Source organism: Monodelphis domestica, chromosome 2, assembly GCF_027887165.1.
Source record: "Monodelphis domestica isolate mMonDom1 chromosome 2, mMonDom1.pri, whole genome shotgun sequence".
Lineage (NCBI taxonomy): Eukaryota > Metazoa > Chordata > Mammalia > Didelphimorphia > Didelphidae > Monodelphis > Monodelphis domestica.
In genome coordinates this window covers 190,495,117-190,514,220 of record NC_077228.1, presented here as the reverse complement: position 1 = coordinate 190,514,220, position 19,104 = coordinate 190,495,117, and the positions used below count along the sequence as shown (strand labels likewise).

At 37.0% G+C, this 19,104-nt stretch overlaps 1 protein-coding gene across 3 annotated transcripts in view; it reads right to left on the bottom strand.

Annotated features, from left to right (window-relative positions):
- Nucleotides 1–19,104, bottom strand: part of CA10 (carbonic anhydrase 10) — a 732,369-nt gene that overhangs the window by 144,911 nt on the left and 568,354 nt on the right. For all 3 annotated transcript variants that reach the window (XM_001369655.4, XM_056816569.1, XM_056816570.1), the window contains exon 5: nucleotides 7,094–7,279. In XM_001369655.4, coding sequence (XP_001369692.1) covers nucleotides 7,094–7,279 — 186 coding nt within the window. The remainder of the gene's footprint in view (nucleotides 1–7,093; nucleotides 7,280–19,104) is intronic.

Genomic DNA, 19,104 nt, shown 5'->3' with positions numbered 1-19,104 from the left:
TGAGATGCTAGCTGGCTCATCTCTCTGTCTTCAGGTTCCTACTGAAGTACAGTCTTTTTTTTCTTGCTAAGAGTCTCCATGAAGAGAGTTCCTAAGAATTTAGATAATGTATGCTATTGACTCATAAACTCATAAAATGACATGGTTGGAAGGATCCATCTGGTACAACAGTCTGGAATCCATGCATAAGAGGCAGCCTGGCCCAGTGGAGAGAGTACAGGATTTAGAGTCAGAAGACCTGAGTTTGAATCTTGACTCTATTACTAAATGAATGAGCAACCTTGGGCAAATCATTGAATCTATCTGGGCCTCCATTTCCCTATGCAAAATGACAGGAAGGAGAAGTGTATTAGATGGTCTCTAAGATCTCTTCTGGGTTTCTGCATATATTCTAGGAACAAATGATATGATGAAATAGAAGGAAATGACTTGTCCAAGGTCACCTATCTAATTAGTGGCATCCTACTATTTTGTCAATGATGCCATAATTTCTCTTATTTTCTTATTTTTGAATCTGCAAGATTCTCTATGTGAGCCCATAGCTGTGCACCTACACCCTAACAAAAGGGAATGATATCTATTGACTCCTAAATGCAGAGAGACATCATGTGATTTACTCCAAATCAAAAAAAGCAAAGTAGAAGTGATCCTTTGCTTCCCAATCTAGTATTCTTTCTCCTGCCACCATGCTACCTCTCTGTTCCTACAGTGCCCCAGACACTTGTCTTAAAGCCATTAACTTCCAGTTATCCACCATTTTCATTGCCATGACATCTCCCAAGCATCCCTAAAGGAAATAGTTCTATCTTGGTTGTCAAGATAGCTTATTTTTGTCTAGGCTCAATTCTTTTTTTTTTTTTTTAATTTTCCCTCCATTCTTTTTGTCATGTAAAACCCACTTCCACATTGGTCATTGTTGTAAGAGCAAAGTCATACATGTAGAGAATTATTTATTAATTAAGAATTATTCATTAATTAAGAGTTCATTAGGAAATAGAGTAAGTAGCATAAGTTATTGATAGATGCATACTAGATTTATAAGCTAGGTCTCTTTAAAATTTGAAATCAGATGGACTTATGGGTAAGAGGGAATTTTCCCAGAGTGCTTTGAGAGGCAGTTACCCAACTGACTTTGCACTCTGTGGGCTAACCCTGTACTGAAATGAGGTCCTAAGAGTTGCTCTGTGAGATTTGAAAAAATCTCAGTGTTTTCACAGCAAATATTTATCTACAAGATCTGACAAGTGAAGGAGGTTGTTGGTGAAACATCAGTGCAAGCCCAACAGGTTTGCTTGGCGAGTGGAGAAGGCTGTGGAGATTCAAGCTGTTTGTTCATCTATACAGCAAGGAGAGAGAGACCTAACTTATTTCTTTTGTGTATAATTTAGATAGGATAGATAGATTAAGGTTTTGGGGGATTTAGATAGAATAGGAAGAGGGAGTAACTGCAATTCTGTTGGGGAAGAAGGAGATCCTTGAGGATCAGATATGGGTGGTTGGAGTAAGAAATTTTAGCTTAGGGACTTATACATCATAAGAATTTCTTTTCCACTAGTTTCCTTTTACTATCCCTTTCCTTAGTTTTATTTTTTTACCATAATAAAAATATATTTTTTATATAACTGGTTGAGCTAGAATTCTTAGGCTGATCTGAGAAGCCATTTTCTCAGTCAGATCCAATAGACTGACCACACAGGATATAATTATTGGTATTACAATCCTATACCAATAATCAATGAGTTAAGAAACCCTTATAACATACATTCCCCAAACTCCAAAATAAAACCAAAAATACACTGATATGAAAGATGATTCCAATAGTCCTTTCTCTGGAGGCGTCCTAAATCTTTCAGGATTATCTCAGATCACTGAGTATAGGCTTGGTTCTTAATGTTACAATTTATACCCAAGTCTAATAGAAAGTCTAACTGATAGAAATCCTAACTGGTAGACAGACTGACGTCAACAACTAATAGAAGTTCTTTTCCAATAGTCTCCCCTCCTGCTAAAATATTTATTTTCCTGTGTGACTTTCTTTATGTCATTTATCCATCTAGGCTTTCAGACTTGATTAGCATATTGAAGGCCTTCCTTATTAATGACTGTTAATTTTCCTTTCTTAAAAGAATAGACATTTGAATACATACATATGTTCATTTATCAGAGCTCTGAGGAGGTGTCCAGGAGTTGTGTGGGGGGACATAAGTAATTTTGTGAGAACGTGGGTGCCGACTGTGTGAAACATCCACCCAGCTTTATAAAACAAAGTAAATGATTACCATCAATTACAATAACATCATTTGACAAGCCTGCAATTAATCTGCTGCTCTTCGGATAACTGTTGTCGCACAGTGCCAGTGAAAATGCCAGGCATTAATTGACTCATCACTATCGGCAGTGATAGATGGTGCAGATGGTAATTCGATTATTCATCTTCAACAACGTAAATAAACTTGCTGGGAGTCATCCTTCAGGTTCCCCTCAAAGGATCCTCCAGCACCCAACAACACAACATGAATATGCTCAAGCAGTAGAAATAAGAGGATTTTAGTTAATGTTAAGGGAACTATAGAAATCCATTACATTCTCTGCACAGAATATATAGAATCAAAGTTTTTAACATAGACTCTGAGTTTTCAGAGAGATTATGAACTGGAATAGGAAATAAATTATATCTTTATTTCAATATAATTGTTTTCCCCTTAATTATCTCTGTTTCATTTTATGCATTCACAATTTTTATTTTGAGTGGGTGGGAAGCCATAGGTTTTACCAGCTGGCCAAAGTAGTCTCAGTTTCCCCAAAAAAGGCGAATATCTGAAAAATGGAAAGAATCTTGTAGATTATAAATCTAACTCAGGCAGCATGATAAATCAGGAACATCACTGAATTTTGAGTCAGTGAACTTGGGTTCCAATTGTGACTCTGCTCACTACCTATGTGGCCTTGGAATAATCACTTGCCCTTTCTGTGTCTGTTTTTTTAAACCTTTACCCTGTCTTAGAATCAATACTAAGTATTGGTTCCAAGGCAGAAGAATTGGAAGAGCTAGGCAATGGGGTTTAAGTGACTTTCCCAGGGTCACATAGCTAGGAAGTGTCTGAGGTCAGATTAAAATCCAGGATCTCCCATCTCTTTGTCTGGCTCTTCATTCACTGAGCTGCCCTCTGGTCTTAGTTTTTTTTTTTTTTAATCTGTAAAATTTGGACTCCCACCAAAGTTTGCTCTAGTTCCAAGTTAATAGATTTATGATTCTTTTATTTACATATGGGGAAACTGGAGCCTGGAGACATGAAAGTGATATACCCAAGGTTACATGGGCAGCTAGGTGATGCAATGGAATAGAGTGCTGTGCCTGGAATCAGGAAGATCTGAGTTAAAATCTAGTCTTAGATACTTACAGTATGTGTGTACCTGGGCAAGTCACTTAACTCTGTTTACCTCAATTTCCTCATCTGTAAAAGGAGCTGGAGAAGGAAATGACAAACTACCCCAGTATCATGTCTAAAAAACTCTAAAAAGGGTTATGAAAAGTCAGATACAACTAAAAAATGACTAAACAAAACCCCCACAAAAAACCCAAGGTCATACAGCAAGTTAATGACAGCTATAATTAGATGCCAGTGCTTTCCCCCTCTGCCTTAGACTGTTCTCTTCAAAATGGGCATGGTATTCAGTATGATAATCAGACAAGACTTCTCGATTAAGATATCCCCAAAGTTTAGTTTCTTTTCTAGGCTACTGAGGTGCCCTTGTTTAGTCCAGTAATGCCTTATTAATTCATGCTTCACTCATTTGAATTTTAAGACAATTTAGACAGTGACTGGACTTGTTTGCTTTAATAATTCCTCTCTGTTTGGGAGTAGAAGTTAATAATATAAACCAGACTACTCGATATGCCAAAATTAAAATTCTCAGTCAAAGGGCTTGTTTTCAGATACTTTTTAGGACCTTAGAAGTAACCATTTGCATACACTTGGCAAGATAGTTATAAAACCTGCTTATTTATTCATTAAAAACCAAGCAATCTTTAAGGTCTTCTACGAGGCTATGTGCTAGCCTCCTCAACAGCAATATGTACTTGAAAGTACACACACATCCATGGAGGAAATCCCAAGAGCTTTACTGTAGTTCTTAAGTTTGAAACACATGCTAACATTTTTGGGACTCTGTATATAGCTAGAAATACAGAGAGACAGCTAGCTAGCTAGCTAGACAGACAGAGAGACAGATAGACAGATGGATATATAGATCGAGACAGACAAAAAGACAGACAGAAAGATAGAGATAGATATAGTTAGAGATAGGTAGATAAAGAGGCGGATAGACAAGTAGACAGACAGACAGACTGAGATAAAAAAGCAAGTTGACAGAGTTGAAAATGTCACTATATTAAGCAAGATTTCTGTACAATTAATTTGAGATTTTATTCTGTTTCCCAAATACCTAAGTCATAGAATATCTCAAGAGTCTTGAGTTATGAAAGTGGTTTTTTTGTTACCATTTATTTTTACTTTTTGCAAATATAACATAATATATAATATAAAAACAATATAATGTATAAGATTTATTATAATTATGAAATAAATATAAGAGAAACAAATCCTCTCATTAGTTATATAAAAATATGTTTCTCATAGATTATTTTTTTTGGTAGCTTCAAATGAATTAAGACTTTTGGGACACCCAGTCTACTGACCTCCATTGAAAGAATCGGGTTATAGACACTGGGGAGGTAACAAGTTCATTTCACAGTACTCACCATTTTCACTGAGGCCATAGAATATTAGAGGACCCTACCAATAAGAGTCACAATCATCCACAATGTCAAACAAAAACCCTTCCTATGAAAATGGAGATTAGACAAAAACAACCAAAGTAGATGAAGAATAAACATTCCCATATCATGATGTGTATTTGGATGAGCAGCCCATTGAGTTAGTCCATCTTTATAAATATCTTGAACAACCAACGTAGATATCCCAGGAGGAGATTGGATTGTATCATATTCAAGAAATTACAAACATTTTCATGATCTCAAACTACTCACTGATTCCAAAGCCCATCTTTTCAATATCAGACTTGTCATTATCCTTTGTTGCTACAGATCATGGAATAGCATGATTTGAGAAGAATAAAAACTGAAAGTAACCTAGGGAGTAATAAAGATAGTTATGGGGCTAAGTTGGTTATAGGATAGCTAGGTGGAGTAGTGGATAGAATGCTAGACCAAAAGTCAGAAAGACTCATTTTCGTGAGTTTAAATCTGGTCTCAGTTATTAGCTGTGTGACCCTGAGGAAGTCATTTAACCCTATTTGCCTCAGTTTCCTCATCTGCAAAATGAGCTGGAAAAAATGTCAAACCACTACAATATCTCTACTAAGGAAACCCCAAATAGGGGCTGGACATAACTAAAATGACTCAACAACAAAGTTGATGATGACATATGAAAGAAGCAACATAAACATTTATCGAGGAATGTGTAACTAGAACTGGAGAAGGGCCAATTACATAGTGAAAGTGAGGGATATTGATTTTAATAGTTTAGAGTGAGAAATGTAGCAACAGAAGAGAACTCAGGGAGGAGCATTGGGGTATAGCCATAGTTAAGGAATATGACATAAATGAGGGGCTGGCAAAGGAATCTAAGTAGGAAGCATAAGCCAGGGAGGAAAAGAACTAGGAGAGAATAATGTCACATCAAGGAGAGAGTATTCAAGAGGGGTGGATGGTCAACAGAGTAAAACATAGCAAAGAGTCAAGAAGGGTAAGGAGTAAGAACAGACCATCAGATATGGTAATTCATAGATCATTGGTAACATCACAGAGAGCAGTTTCAAGTGAGTAATGAGGTTGGGTACCAAAAGGGTTAAAGGATGAATAAGGGCTGAAAAAGTGGAGACAATGGGTCTAGGCTGTTTTTTCTAGGAGGAATTTGGCTTAGGAAAGAAGGAGAGAGAGAAGATAATGTCCAGGGTTGTGTTTGTGTGATAGGTTCTAGAGAAGATTTTTTAAGGATAGGAGAGACTTAGACACATTTGAAAGCAGTAAGGAGGAAACCAATAGGTTGGAAGAGATTGAAGATAGATAGAGAGGATAACTGAGGCAATAATTTGCTGAAAAAAAAGATGAATAGGGATGAGATCAAGGACACAGAGAGGGATTGGGTTTGGTAAGGAGGGCCTTTTATATTGCCCAGAGTTTTGAAGAAAGGAGGAAAGAATGGAGGATATTAACACAGAGAAAGGGACAAGAAGAGAGCACATAGTGTAGTAATTTACCATCACAAAGTGCTCTTATAAATATTATTTCAGGGAAACCAAAGGAATGACAGAGCTATTTGCTCAAATCTCAAAAATAGAAACTAGTAAGAAGCTGTACCATTTATGAAACAACTTTGACTTGATGATCACTTTTGAGTTTAATGGAAATAAAATGGGTTTAATTGGTGACCTGCTCAGCAAAGATCACCCAACAAATGACCTTAGCTTGACAAATTCTAGTTAGCTCTCTCTGGGGTCACATAAGGCCACCCGTCATTAACAGGAATACATTATGACATAGCTGTTTTCTGTAGGAGACCAATCATACCATTTCTCCATTTGACATGCATTAAAATTAGATCCTATGATTTACATATGGCAGAAGATGGGTGTTTTGGAATATAGATTATGATGTATTAATCACTAATCATAGGGAGGATGTTATAAGAGGATACATGGCAGAGGTAAGGAATTATGGTTCAAATACAATTCCCTAATAAACTCTTTCAGGATGGGAATCATCAACTTCTAGTCAACAATAATCCAGGTTTTGTTTTGTTTTTTTTAGGAAAAATATAAATACTTCCATAGTGTCTGGAGCATTCTCAACCATATTAAATTATAAAAGAAGAAATGAAGCCATTATAGCCCACTGGAAACATTTCACAGATCTTTCCCTTGCATTTACTTTGATCTTCACCATTTGGTATCCCTGGATGCCCCCTGGCTATGGTAGACACCAATTGTTGTGAGTGGCAATTAGATGAAAGTTTCTCTCTCCTTGGAAAAGGAAACAGGTTACACCAACAACTACAGTTAGCTCACATACCTCCCCAGAGAAAGCCTGTCCATTAAGTAGATGTTCTGATCCCTGGCTGTCCTCACTTCCAAAGTGTAACCGGATCTCTTCCAGGCGATGGCTATATGTCATGGGTCCTCCGGAAATATTGACCAAATGTTCCTTGTCAAGTCGGAGGGACACATGCCTCCCTGTGTTGTACATGGTCCCACTGACCTGAAAGACAATCCACAAAAGAAGAAAGGTGAAGACTTTTTCTTTCCCATTCTTCGTTTCATAAAATAATCATAAAACTTCTTAACAGCTTCAGTGCAATACATCTCAAAAAGGGTATGAAATAATTTACACATGATCCTAGGGCCTGAATTTTGAATGATTCCTTATTTATTTATTGAATATGAATTCCATACTTGTGTGTAGGGAGCTACTTTCTCCAATGACTTTGATACTTTAGCCCCCAAACAAGATTTAATTAATATTTAATTCTTCAAACATTCATCAAGCATCTATATGAGCAGAGCACATTGTTGGGCATTAGGAATATGGCGATCAAAAAAGACCTTGCTTTCTAGGAGTTTACAATCTAATGATGTGGAAGAAAAAAATACAAATACCTAAATGCAAAAGAAGGGTTCAGGCAAAGCATTATGAGAGATTTTAGGAGGGATCAATCACTTCTATATAAGGCAGGAAGAGGGGAGAGTTTATTCATGCAGGAAATAGGCTATGAATAGGATTCTAGAGGAAAGGAAAGATTTTTTCAAATACCATTAATATCTTTAAAAATATCATCTATTCCAAATACATCCCTCTTCCTTACCAACATAACAAACAATTCTTCTTAATAAAGAACAACAAAAATAAGAAAAGCATTTTGTAAAACGTAGACATTGAACAACCTTGAATAGTACAGGCAATATTTCACACACATGATCCCCCCCCCCCCCCAATGAAGAAAGGGAAGAGGGTGCATTTTGTCAGCTCTTATCTGGGGCCAAGTTTGGTAATTGGTAATTACACAGAATTCAGTTTCATTTGTTGTTGTTTGGAAAGGATTTCAACAGGCAGAGATAGAGAAAGCTTTCAAATATACAGTGGCACTTGAGTTGGGTTTAAAGAAAAGGAGGATTTTCAACAGATAGAGATAGGAACATTGTACAGGTACAATGGGCCCTTGTTTTATACAACCAATCCATTCCAAGACCCTTTGTGAAAGTTGAAAATTGTGCATAATAATGAACCTTATTTTTAATAAGAATTTCTTATATGAAAATACACAGGCATTTATGACTTTTCTTGGGCTTATCAGAGCTTCTAGTATCACTACTCTTGTACTTTGGGGCCATTATTAATAACAACATAGCATTAATAAAACAAGGAGAAGCACTGCTCTGATATGGAGACCACGTGTTACAACTGAGAATTCTGTAGGACTGATGTGGGTGCTAATGTTTGGTGCAAAATAATGTAATGGCTCACAATAATTCTTCTCAGAATGAGAATAAGCATATTTGGGTTAAGTGCTATGAGAATTTACTCAGCTTGGGAAAATGGTATGGATTTAGTGCATAATTTAAAAAAATATTTTAAGTACTTTTCTGCCTTTAATTTTTCAGTTGCCAATTGCTTATACCTACATTTTTCACGTCTTGGGTTGATGTAAAATGAGATCCTGCTGTCCTGCTTCTATGAAAGCAAGTTTTGGAATACTACTACCTCAAAAGTGCTAAAAATGCATATGATACAGAGGGTAATGAAGAAGAAAATGGTGGATGTGAGCAGGCTATGTAACCAATTATATGATAGGAAGTGAAGATGTGATAAAAAAAATAAGGGAGGAGAGCTGGATAGCCAGTGTGCTCTAGTCACTGGAGCATTCCTTCTATGAGATTTGAATAATGCCAACATTGAATTACAGAATAGAAAGTAAAGGCATCTTCCAACTTAAATGAATAGTTTGTTGTAGGTTTCATCTTATCAACATTTAGCTCCTCTCTCCCTCATTTTCTCTCTTGGTTCATTCATTCCCCATCTAGATGTGCGTCCAACTTTCTAGACTTCAATGAAATTCCTCTATGGCAGTCTCTTCCTGAATGATGGGACCTCCTCACTCTGAGCATCCATCTTTCCCTATGGACTCCTTACCCTGAAACATCCCACTATGTTAACCAGCTCTCTTCTTCAACTGGAGATTTCAGTTATTTAAGAGAGGGGTCCAGGCTAGAGCCCTCATTCTTCTCCCAGCTGTGTTTCTGCCTTTCTGGACTTCAGTACCATATTATAATGTAGGTATCTTCTCTCCTCTTTTCCTCATCTCTCATGCTTTTTATCTTTTGTTTTTCTTGTATATGCATTCCCAGCACAATATAAATGCTTTTTGTCTTGCCTTATCCAGGTGAACAACATGGATTAATTTGACAAAGAGACATATAAGAGCTTCAAATACTAGGTGAGGAACAATGAGGCTCAAGGTGCATGTGATATAGATGTTTCATGTGAATGCAAGTCTTGTTCTAAGAATCCTCCACCTCACCTTCACCTCCTATTTCCACTTATCTACTCCCACAATATAGTTTGTGTTTGTTCAAAGGATTAGTTAGTAGATTGGCATTTACTGATCTTTCCCCATGTGCTGGGTGCTATGAGGGATAGAAAGGAAATAGAAGATATAGACCTGGTATCATGGGAATTTGATGCATTCCCAGATCTCTTAAGATGTAGCTACATGTTCAGAGAACACAAATGACTTCTCCCAGAAGCAGATGACTGCCATCTTTTACAAGGGTATCTCCATCTCAGGAGTGCAAAGGGGACTTGGATACCTTCCTAGACCATCTAAGGAGACTTCCATGTAATAGGAAAATAATGCAAAAATGTTTGCTTGCAGAAGTTGGTCCCCAGTGTCTCCTTCAGAGGTTACGTGGGCATTTATCAAAGCCTTGTCCTCAAGGAGTGTATAGTCTAAAACAAACTCTTTTAAGGAGTTGAACCATAATTGGGGGAAAAGGGAGGCAGAGTAGAGAATTGGGGAATGGTTGGATAAGCCCTAAGGAATCTGAGAATCATTAGCTTTTATAGCTGGAAGAAGCCTTAGAGACTGACTTTCTCTTCTTTAATATGCTTCATGTTAGTACTGTCACAGGGGAGAAGATTTATAACCTTAGTTTCTTCAAAGCCTTCTGTTTCTGGCACTCAATTGAGTTTTTATGGCTTCTGGTGAATGATCAAATACATTTGCATACGTTGACACACAGAAAATGTAGAAGCAGTGAGAATAAAAAAAATGAGAAACCTCTTTGAATCAGCCTAGAGAGGCCAGCTAAAGAGCTGGCTTTTGGTGTGTAAAAGGAGTTCTCTGAAATGTAGGAACTTGTATTTTTTATGACAGTACAGGCTTAGCAAAGAAGACCCATTTAGGAAAACTGTGTCTTTGTGCCTCAAATGTTTTCACATCTCAGCTTCCCTTCCCAATTCTGTCTATAGTAGATGGAATAGGATGGGGAAGAGGAGTGATTGGATCCATTTTTCATGTGCCAACCCTCAATTACAGCACATGGTGAACATTGATAAATTGATATGTTTGGAGATTATCTCAGTGGTAGGCAAACTACATTCCAAGGACCAAATCTGGCCTACTTACTCTTGGATTTAGCCTTTGGGCTATGGTTTGTGGACCTCTTGTCTATCCAATTGCTTTTTGACGAGCTTAATCTTTTATTTTTTTTTAAACCCTTACCTCCTGTCTTAGACTCAGTACTATATATAGGTTCCAAGGAAAAAGAGCAGTAAGGGCTAGACAATGGGGGTAGTTAAGTGACTTGCCCAGGGTCACACAGCTAGGAAGTGTCTGAGGTCATATTTGAGCCCAGATCCTCCTGTCTCTAGTCCTGGCTCTCAATCCACTGAGCCACCCGCTGCCCTTAAATGTGCTGACTCTTGATCTATAGTTGATGGACATCCCTGGCTTACCTTCTATGCCTTGCTTGAGCAGAATTTTTCTGCTGTTTCTATATTCTGTACCTGTTGGTCCTTATAATTGGAAGTTAGGTGGCTGAGTGGATAGAATGTTGGCACTAGAGTCAGAAAGACCATGGTACAAATCTAGCCTCAGATACTTGTAGCTTTTGAGACCCTGGGTAAGTCACTTAACCCTTCTCATCTCAGTTTCCTCATCATCTGAAAAATGGGGAAAATAATAGCACTTCCCTCACAGGATTGTTGTGAAGATTAAATTAAATAATACGTGTAAAGTGACACTTTGAAAATGATATATAAATACTAATTATTGTTACCATGATTATCATCTTCATCACCAAAACTCCCCTTTGAGCATAAACTCACGAGGAAAAGAACTATGTAACTCTCTCTAATGTGTGCCAAACCTGACCAAACACTGTCCCCTGAATGCCCCATGCACATTTTCCCCTTATTGCTTTTCCTTGCCACAATGGATCAGAAGATTTAGAATGCAAAGGGGCTTTAGAGGTAACAACTGCCTCACAGGGTTGTGAGATCATATTTGTAAGGTGCTTAGCAGAGTCCCTGAAACCTAGCAGGTCATTAGTAAATACTTGTTCCCTTCCCCTTTCCTTTAAAAGTCTTCTGCTTCTCACTTTATAGTTGAGGAAACTGAGGCACAATGACATTACCTTTTCAGATCACACAGGTAACAGTAAAAAAGAGAACTTTTTTTTAGAATCAATGCTTTTTTCTACTATGGTAAACCTAATGGTTTTACTACATTAAACCCTAGTTGTGATGCCAACTCCACTTTTCTCTACTTATCTGATTCTTGCTTATAGCTCCATCTCCTCCAAGAGACCTTTAATCATCTTAATCCTTAGTTTCCTCTGAGTACTTAAGATCTGAGGCAACTTGGTGCTTGGCACTGCCCTGAATTGTTAGTGACTTTTTAATTTGTATACATTTTTATATACATATATATTTATATGCATAAATATATAAATTTACATTTTATGCAATACATATATATATTTATATACATGATCTTTTTTTTAAAAAGAGATTGTAAATTCTTTGAGGTCAAGCATCTAATCCTATATAATTTCCTTTGTCTCCTATAGTAATGGCATCAAACTCAAACAGAAATGCATTTGGGAGCCATAGTGACTTGGAAAACCACAGTTTAATATTATCCATGTTGTATTATATTTTTATTTATTTTGCTAAACATTTTCCAATCATAGTTTAATCTGGTTGAGGTAGCACTGGGAAATTTTGTAAGCCAGTGAGTTTGACACCTCTGACCTATGGCACCAAATCACATAGCTTGCACATAGTAGATATTCAATAAATATTTGCCTAGTGGCTGGTTGTTGAAGAGTCGAGTGATGGCATTAGGGCTGGGATTACAACCCAGGTGTCCTCTGTTGCTGATGGTCCACTGAAACACTCTACTGCTAAAACAATAACAATGAATGCTGACCATATAATAGGTGACAGCTCTGTATTATGAAGACACTCTTGCCCTTTGGATCCCCAAGTACTTCAGATGCAAGAAGTTGCTCCTGAAATTTTGAAGGTGGGGAAATAGAAGGAGGAAACTGATGAAACTCCAATAAGCCATTATTCAATTCTTCTCCATATGTCAATCTGACCCCATAGCTCCATGTCTCTTAACCTGGCACTAACTTGAAACTATCTGGATGGTATGAGGAAGCAGTGGGAGGACTGCCTTACTTTAGTCATTTGACTTTTGCTGTTAAACAATTAAAGATGGTCCTCCCTGAACCTCCCCTGAAACTGAAATAACATTAATTTGTATTAATCAGAAGAAGACGTGTAGCCAGGGTATGCTTTGTTGCACTTTAATTTAAAAGTAGAAGCTTGACAACGTTATGTATGATATCTAGCAGTACATCTGCACTGTAGTAATTAACATTGCAGCAGTGTCATTTTATCTGTAATGCTAATTACTGTGTTTCAAATGAACTACTTTGGTGCACAGCATGTTGGGAAAAGGGGCATTGTTCAGGCTGGGAGAATGGAGGAGGACAGGGGGCAGGATGTGCAGTTTTTCTTTTCTTTTTCTTTTTTTGCAATGGGTGCAAATATCCATCTTGCTTTGTTTTAATTAAACTCAAAATGAGAGGGGAAAAAAAACCAACCTTTAACCAAATGACATAGTCTGTCAGTTGTCCCACAATGCTAGAAATATAAGATCTCTGTTGCAGATTAAAGACATGGTGGGAATTTTAATTTCTTCTCATCTGGAGGCACAGCTGAGAAATGAACAAGTGGTAAGTTTCCCCTCTCAGGGAGCAGAGTGCTGGTATTGGGAGCCCCAGCTGCAATGCTTTGACCCCTACAGATAGCCTAGGGAAAGTTTAGGGGGATTAGGAGGGCAAAGAATGGTGTCACTCAAGTTTTTTGTGTTACTTTTAATCATTACTTATTTTGAGAGGGGGTTTATGACACAATGGAGAGGCTATAGCCATATGTGCTTAATCAAACATATTACAGACCTTACTTTGCAAAATAATGTTTGCCAAAAGTTGGGTATAGATACTTTTTTAAAGAAACTGAACCAAACTATGGGAGGTCACTATTCAAAGCAAGGGTTTTAAAACTGGGGTTATTAGAGCCTTTGGGGGATAAATTTGAACCTAGATGGGAAAAAATCACTTAAATATTCAATTTCCTTGAGACTTATCATTTCCTTAAATTATGAATGTAGGCAACAAATGTTATTTTCAGAAGAGGTCCATAGGCTTTACCAGACCACCCAATGGGTCCCTTACACCTACACACACCCACACACAAGTTAAGAATTCTTGATTAAAAATTATATGGTAAATTCTTTGAAATATCAAACAATTATGACCCCATCCTACTTATTAATTGAACTACTTTGTAAAACTGAATTTTTCAGATGTAGCAAACTGGGTTGTTCAGCATTTTATTAACTCAAACTCTTTAAGGGACACATCTGTTATGTAAATTATGTTTTGTTATAGTCTAATTGTTTGAAAATGAACAATTAATATACTATCTATCTATCTAGTCTATCAAATATTTGCTTAATCAATTCTTGACCTACTGCATTTAATGGATGGAATGAGGCGCAACTCCATCCCTATATGATTTATTTACCTTAATTCTTATTCTTTTATACCCTTTCCTCCTTTGATTAGCCATTCTATAAATACCACTAAAAGGCACATCAACATTGTAGGTCTAAGGAGACACATTTAAAATGAGATTGAGAATACTCTATTCAGACCACATATGGTCCATGCCCTGTAGGGATTCTGGACATCATGTCTTAGCAAGGCCATTGACAAACTGCCCCATAAAGGAGGGAAACCAGAATGATGAGAAAGAAGACTAGAGACCATGACAGTGGAAAGAATATATAGAGAAGACAACATAGAGAAGAAAAATCTTAGGGGAACATGATAACTGTCTTCAGGTATTTTAAAGACTGTCATGAAGAAGAAGATCTGACTTGCTTTGTTTTGCCTCAAAGGGCTAGACTGGGAGGAAATTCTTCCACCTCTTGGAAAGGGAAAGAAGCCAGTCTTCAGGCACAATTGACACAGGCTTTAACAGCTGTTTTGTTGTTGTACCTGGGTAATAATAAGTAAACACTGTGGTAGCTTAGGTGACTTAGTGGATAGACAGCCACTAAGATGTGGAGATGGAGTTCCTGCACTTAAGTCTGGCCTCCAGACACTTCCTAGCTGTGTGATCCTGGGCAAGTAATTTAACCCCAACTGCCTAGGTTCTTATTGTTCTTTCACTTTTGAACCAACATTAATTAATTAACTAATTAATTAATTTAAATTTTATTTAGCCAATTTAGAACATTATTCCTTGGTTACAAGAATCATATTTTTTCCCTCCCCCCCCACCTTTCCCATAGCTGACTCAAATTCCACTGGGTATTACATGTGTCCTTGATCAAAACCTATTTCCATGTTGTTGGTGTTTGCACTAGGATGATCATTTAGAATTTATATCCCCAATCATATCCCCCTCAATCCATGTAATCAAGCAGTTGTTTTTCTTCTATGTTTCTACTCCCACAGTTTTTCCTCTGAATGTGGATAGGGTTCTTTCTTATAAATTCTTCTGAGTTGTCTAGGATTACTGCATTGCCACTAATGGAGAAGTCCATTACATTCAATTATACCACAGTGTATCAGTCTCTGTGTACAATGTTCTCCTGGTTCTGCTCCTCTCATTCTGCATCAATTCTTGGAGGTCGTTCCAGTCCCCATGGAATTCCTCCAGTTCATTATTCCTTTGAGCACAATAGTATTCCATCACCAACATATACCACAATTTCTTCAGTCAAAATGAGGGCATCTACTAATTTTCCAATTTTTTGCCACCTCAAAGAGCGCAGTTATGAATATTCTTGTACAAATCTCTTTTTTATTTTCTCCTTGGGATACAAACCCAACAGTGCTATGGCTGGATCAAAGGGCAGGCAGTCTTTTAGTGCCCTTTGGGCATAGTTGAACCAATATTTAGCACTGATTCTAAGACAGAAAGTAGGAGTTTTTTTAAAAAAAATAAATGAACATTGAATAAAGACATTCATTTGAAGTTTTAAATGAGAAGAGAAGAGAATCAGATAGTTATTTTTTCTAACAGTCAGAATTCTCTAAAAAACTAGAATGGGATACTTCATAGGGTACACTTTCAAGAGGAGCCTGGGGGACTGGAAGGGAAGCAACAAATTGGGAAAAACTTTTCATAACAAAAACCTCTGACAAAGGTCTAATTACTCAAATTTATAAAGAACCAAATCAATTGTGTAAAAAGTCAAGCCATTCCCCAATTGATAAATGGGTAAGGGACATGAATAGGCAATTTTCAGATAAAGAAATCAAAACTATTAATAAGCACATGAAAAAGTGTTCTAAATCTCTTATAATCAGAGAGATGCAAATCAAAACAACTCTGAGGTATCACCTCACACCTAGAAGATTGGCTAACATAACAGCAAAGGAAAGTAATGAATGCTGAAAGGGGGATGTGGCAAAGTTGGGACATGAATGCTTTGCTGGTGGAGTTGTGAATTGATCCAACCATTTTGGAAGGCATTTGGAACTATGCCCACAGGGCGATAAAAGACTGTCTGCCCTTTGAGCCAGCCATAGCACTGCTGGGTTTATACCCCAAAGAAATAATAAGGAAAAAGACTTGTACAAGAATATTCATAGCTCCGCTCTTTGTGGTGGCAAAAAATTGGAAAATGAGGGGATGCCCATCAATTGGGGAATGGCTGAACAAATTGTGGTATATTTTGGTGATGGAATGCTATTGTGCTCAAAGGAATAATGAACTGGAGGAATTCCATGTGAACTGGAACAACCTCCAGGAATTGAAGCAGAGCGAGAAGAGCAGAACCAGGAGAACATTGTACACAGAGACTGATACACTGTGGTACAATCGAATGTAATGGACTTTTCCATTAGTGGCAATGTAGTGATCCTGAACAACTCAGAAGAATTTACAAGAAAGAACATTATCCACATTCAGAGGAAAAACTGTGGGAGCAGAAACATAGAGGAAAAACTACTGCTTGATTACATAGGTTGAGGAGATATGATTGGGGATGTAGACTCTAAATGAACATCCTAGTACAAACACCAACAACATGGAAATAGGTTTTGGTCAAGGACACATGTAAAACCCAGTGGAATTATGCATTGGTTACTGGAAGGAGTAGGGGGAGGGGAGGGAAAGAATATGATTCTTGTTACCAAGGAATAATGTTCTAAATTGAATAAATAAAATAAAAAAAAAAGAGGAGCCCGGGTGACCAGTTGTCAGCAATATTGAAGAATAAATATTTTATTCAGAAATGAGTTAGACTAGATGGTTCTGAGGTCCTTTTGAATTCTATGTGGGTGGCCACCTTGTAATTATGGATATCTAGCATTTCATTACCTAGGGTCTTTATGTTGCTTTTTCTTGCTTAAGCCATATCTTCAAAGAGAACCAGAAGAGAACCAGTCTGTAAAACGATGATCACTATAAATCTTAGGAATCCTTACAATGTTCAGACAGTTCTGGATATAGTAGTTACTCAATAAATACTTGTTAATAACTTCATTTATTGAATGATTATATAGTGGAGTTGATTCTGGGCTAGTTCTCCAGGCACAAAAGTCCATAATCATAAGATTTTTAATAAAGTGTCAAATTATCTAAAAATCTGGCCACTGTCAGCCAGATGATATCTTTATGAGATGCAAACAAGTTTCTTAAATAAATTAAAATGAACTACCACATTGAATGAGTAAAAATTGTGTATGTCTTTCTAGGGTTTTTGTCAGTCCTGAGGAAAAGATAATCACTCTTGGGAGGAGGAGAAGATTTTTCTTTCATCTCTCTTTCTATTAACTGTGTTACTTTGAAGAGAATTTACTTGACCAATAGGAGACAGTTAATTCATCAGGTAGAAGAGACATATAATCCAGACACTCATGGAAGCAGTGAGGCAGTCAATTGAGGGGAGGAAACAACCTGCAGAAGTAGGACCTCAGAGATCAGAGAATGTATCTGGTTATAGATTCGAGCTAAACTGAATAATCTACCCAATAGAAATGCTGTGGCCAGGAAGGAACTTTGGGAGGACTTCACAGGACAGAAATGACTTTGAATCCTGACTGTATGGGAGTTTCAAGTTGGCTTGGCCATCTGTGTTCCACATGTGTGCCACTGTACTGCCACTGTACCCTGTTTATGTCTACTTTTCCTATTGATGTTGTGAATATTTGTGGGGAAAGTAGACCCCAGGTTTGTGGAGGCAATATTTTGTAGTTATCACTCTTATGATTTTATATTAATATTTTTATATTATATTTTATATTTTTATATTTTATATTAATAAATGCCTTTGATAAGAGTAAATTATTTCAATTGTCTGTTAAGAGTAACCATACTAGTAGGGATGCATGAGCAGGAATAATAGTCATACAGGGTTTACTCCTAGAATCTGAAATCACAGCCACTCCCATGGTATCCAACTCTAGTTTGAGTGTAAGTTGCCCAGTCAGTCCAGGCAGTGATGCTAAAATTAAATGATAAAGATCCTTTCATGGGTTTTGCAGGAGTATGTGATATTAATTAAATATTTGGGATTCCTAAATTATTCATACTTGGCAATCATGAATTTATACTGGGCATCAAAGAAAAAACTAATAAAAACTGCAGTGTATGTATGTATATATATATATATATATATTTAAAGACTGATCTCACAAAATGAAACTAATAAAGATCACTTGACTTAATGGAGTTAGCAAGTGTCGGCTCAACGTTTATTTCTGCAGAGCAAGCTTGAATGAACATTAGGTTGGGAAATTTGAAATATTCAATAACTAGTTACTTGCTTGGCTTGATGCAAAGTGTCTATTAGGCTGCTGATACTTTTTTTTTCTCTCCTTCAAGGTAGTACAATTCAAATATATTCCAATATAGCTTAGAAATAAATAATCTCTATAGATTAAGTAAAGTAAAAGTATGGAGAGGCTGAAAAAGAACTAGAATTCCATCTGTTTTAAAAGAAGAGCCAGCCCACTTGATTTTCTATGCAGCTCCCAAATATCTAGCCCCAATTGCTATCCTGTAATCCAATCCCATGTCACACATTGCCTACCAGGATATTCCATAGGCATCTCAAGTTCACCACATGTAAAAGGGAACTTTATCTTCTCTCCTTACTCTTCTTTTTACTTAAAATTCCCCATGTCTTTTATGGGCACCACCATCTCTCTAGTCATCTAGGTTCATTCCTCAGTTATCCTTTTGTCTTCTTTTCCTTTCATATTCACATGCAACCATTGGATAAGACTTTTCAATTCTATTCCTATGACATTCCCAGAATCTATCCTCTTCTTTTATCCATAAGGTCACCACTCTAATTCAGGCAGTCAGTCAGTCAACTAATTGAAACAAATTTATTCAGTCTTTGTATCACTGTCTCTTAACAGAGGGAAAACAATGACAATTGTTAAGTGCCTTGCACATTTTGTTGTTCTATTATGTCTGGCTTGGTGTGA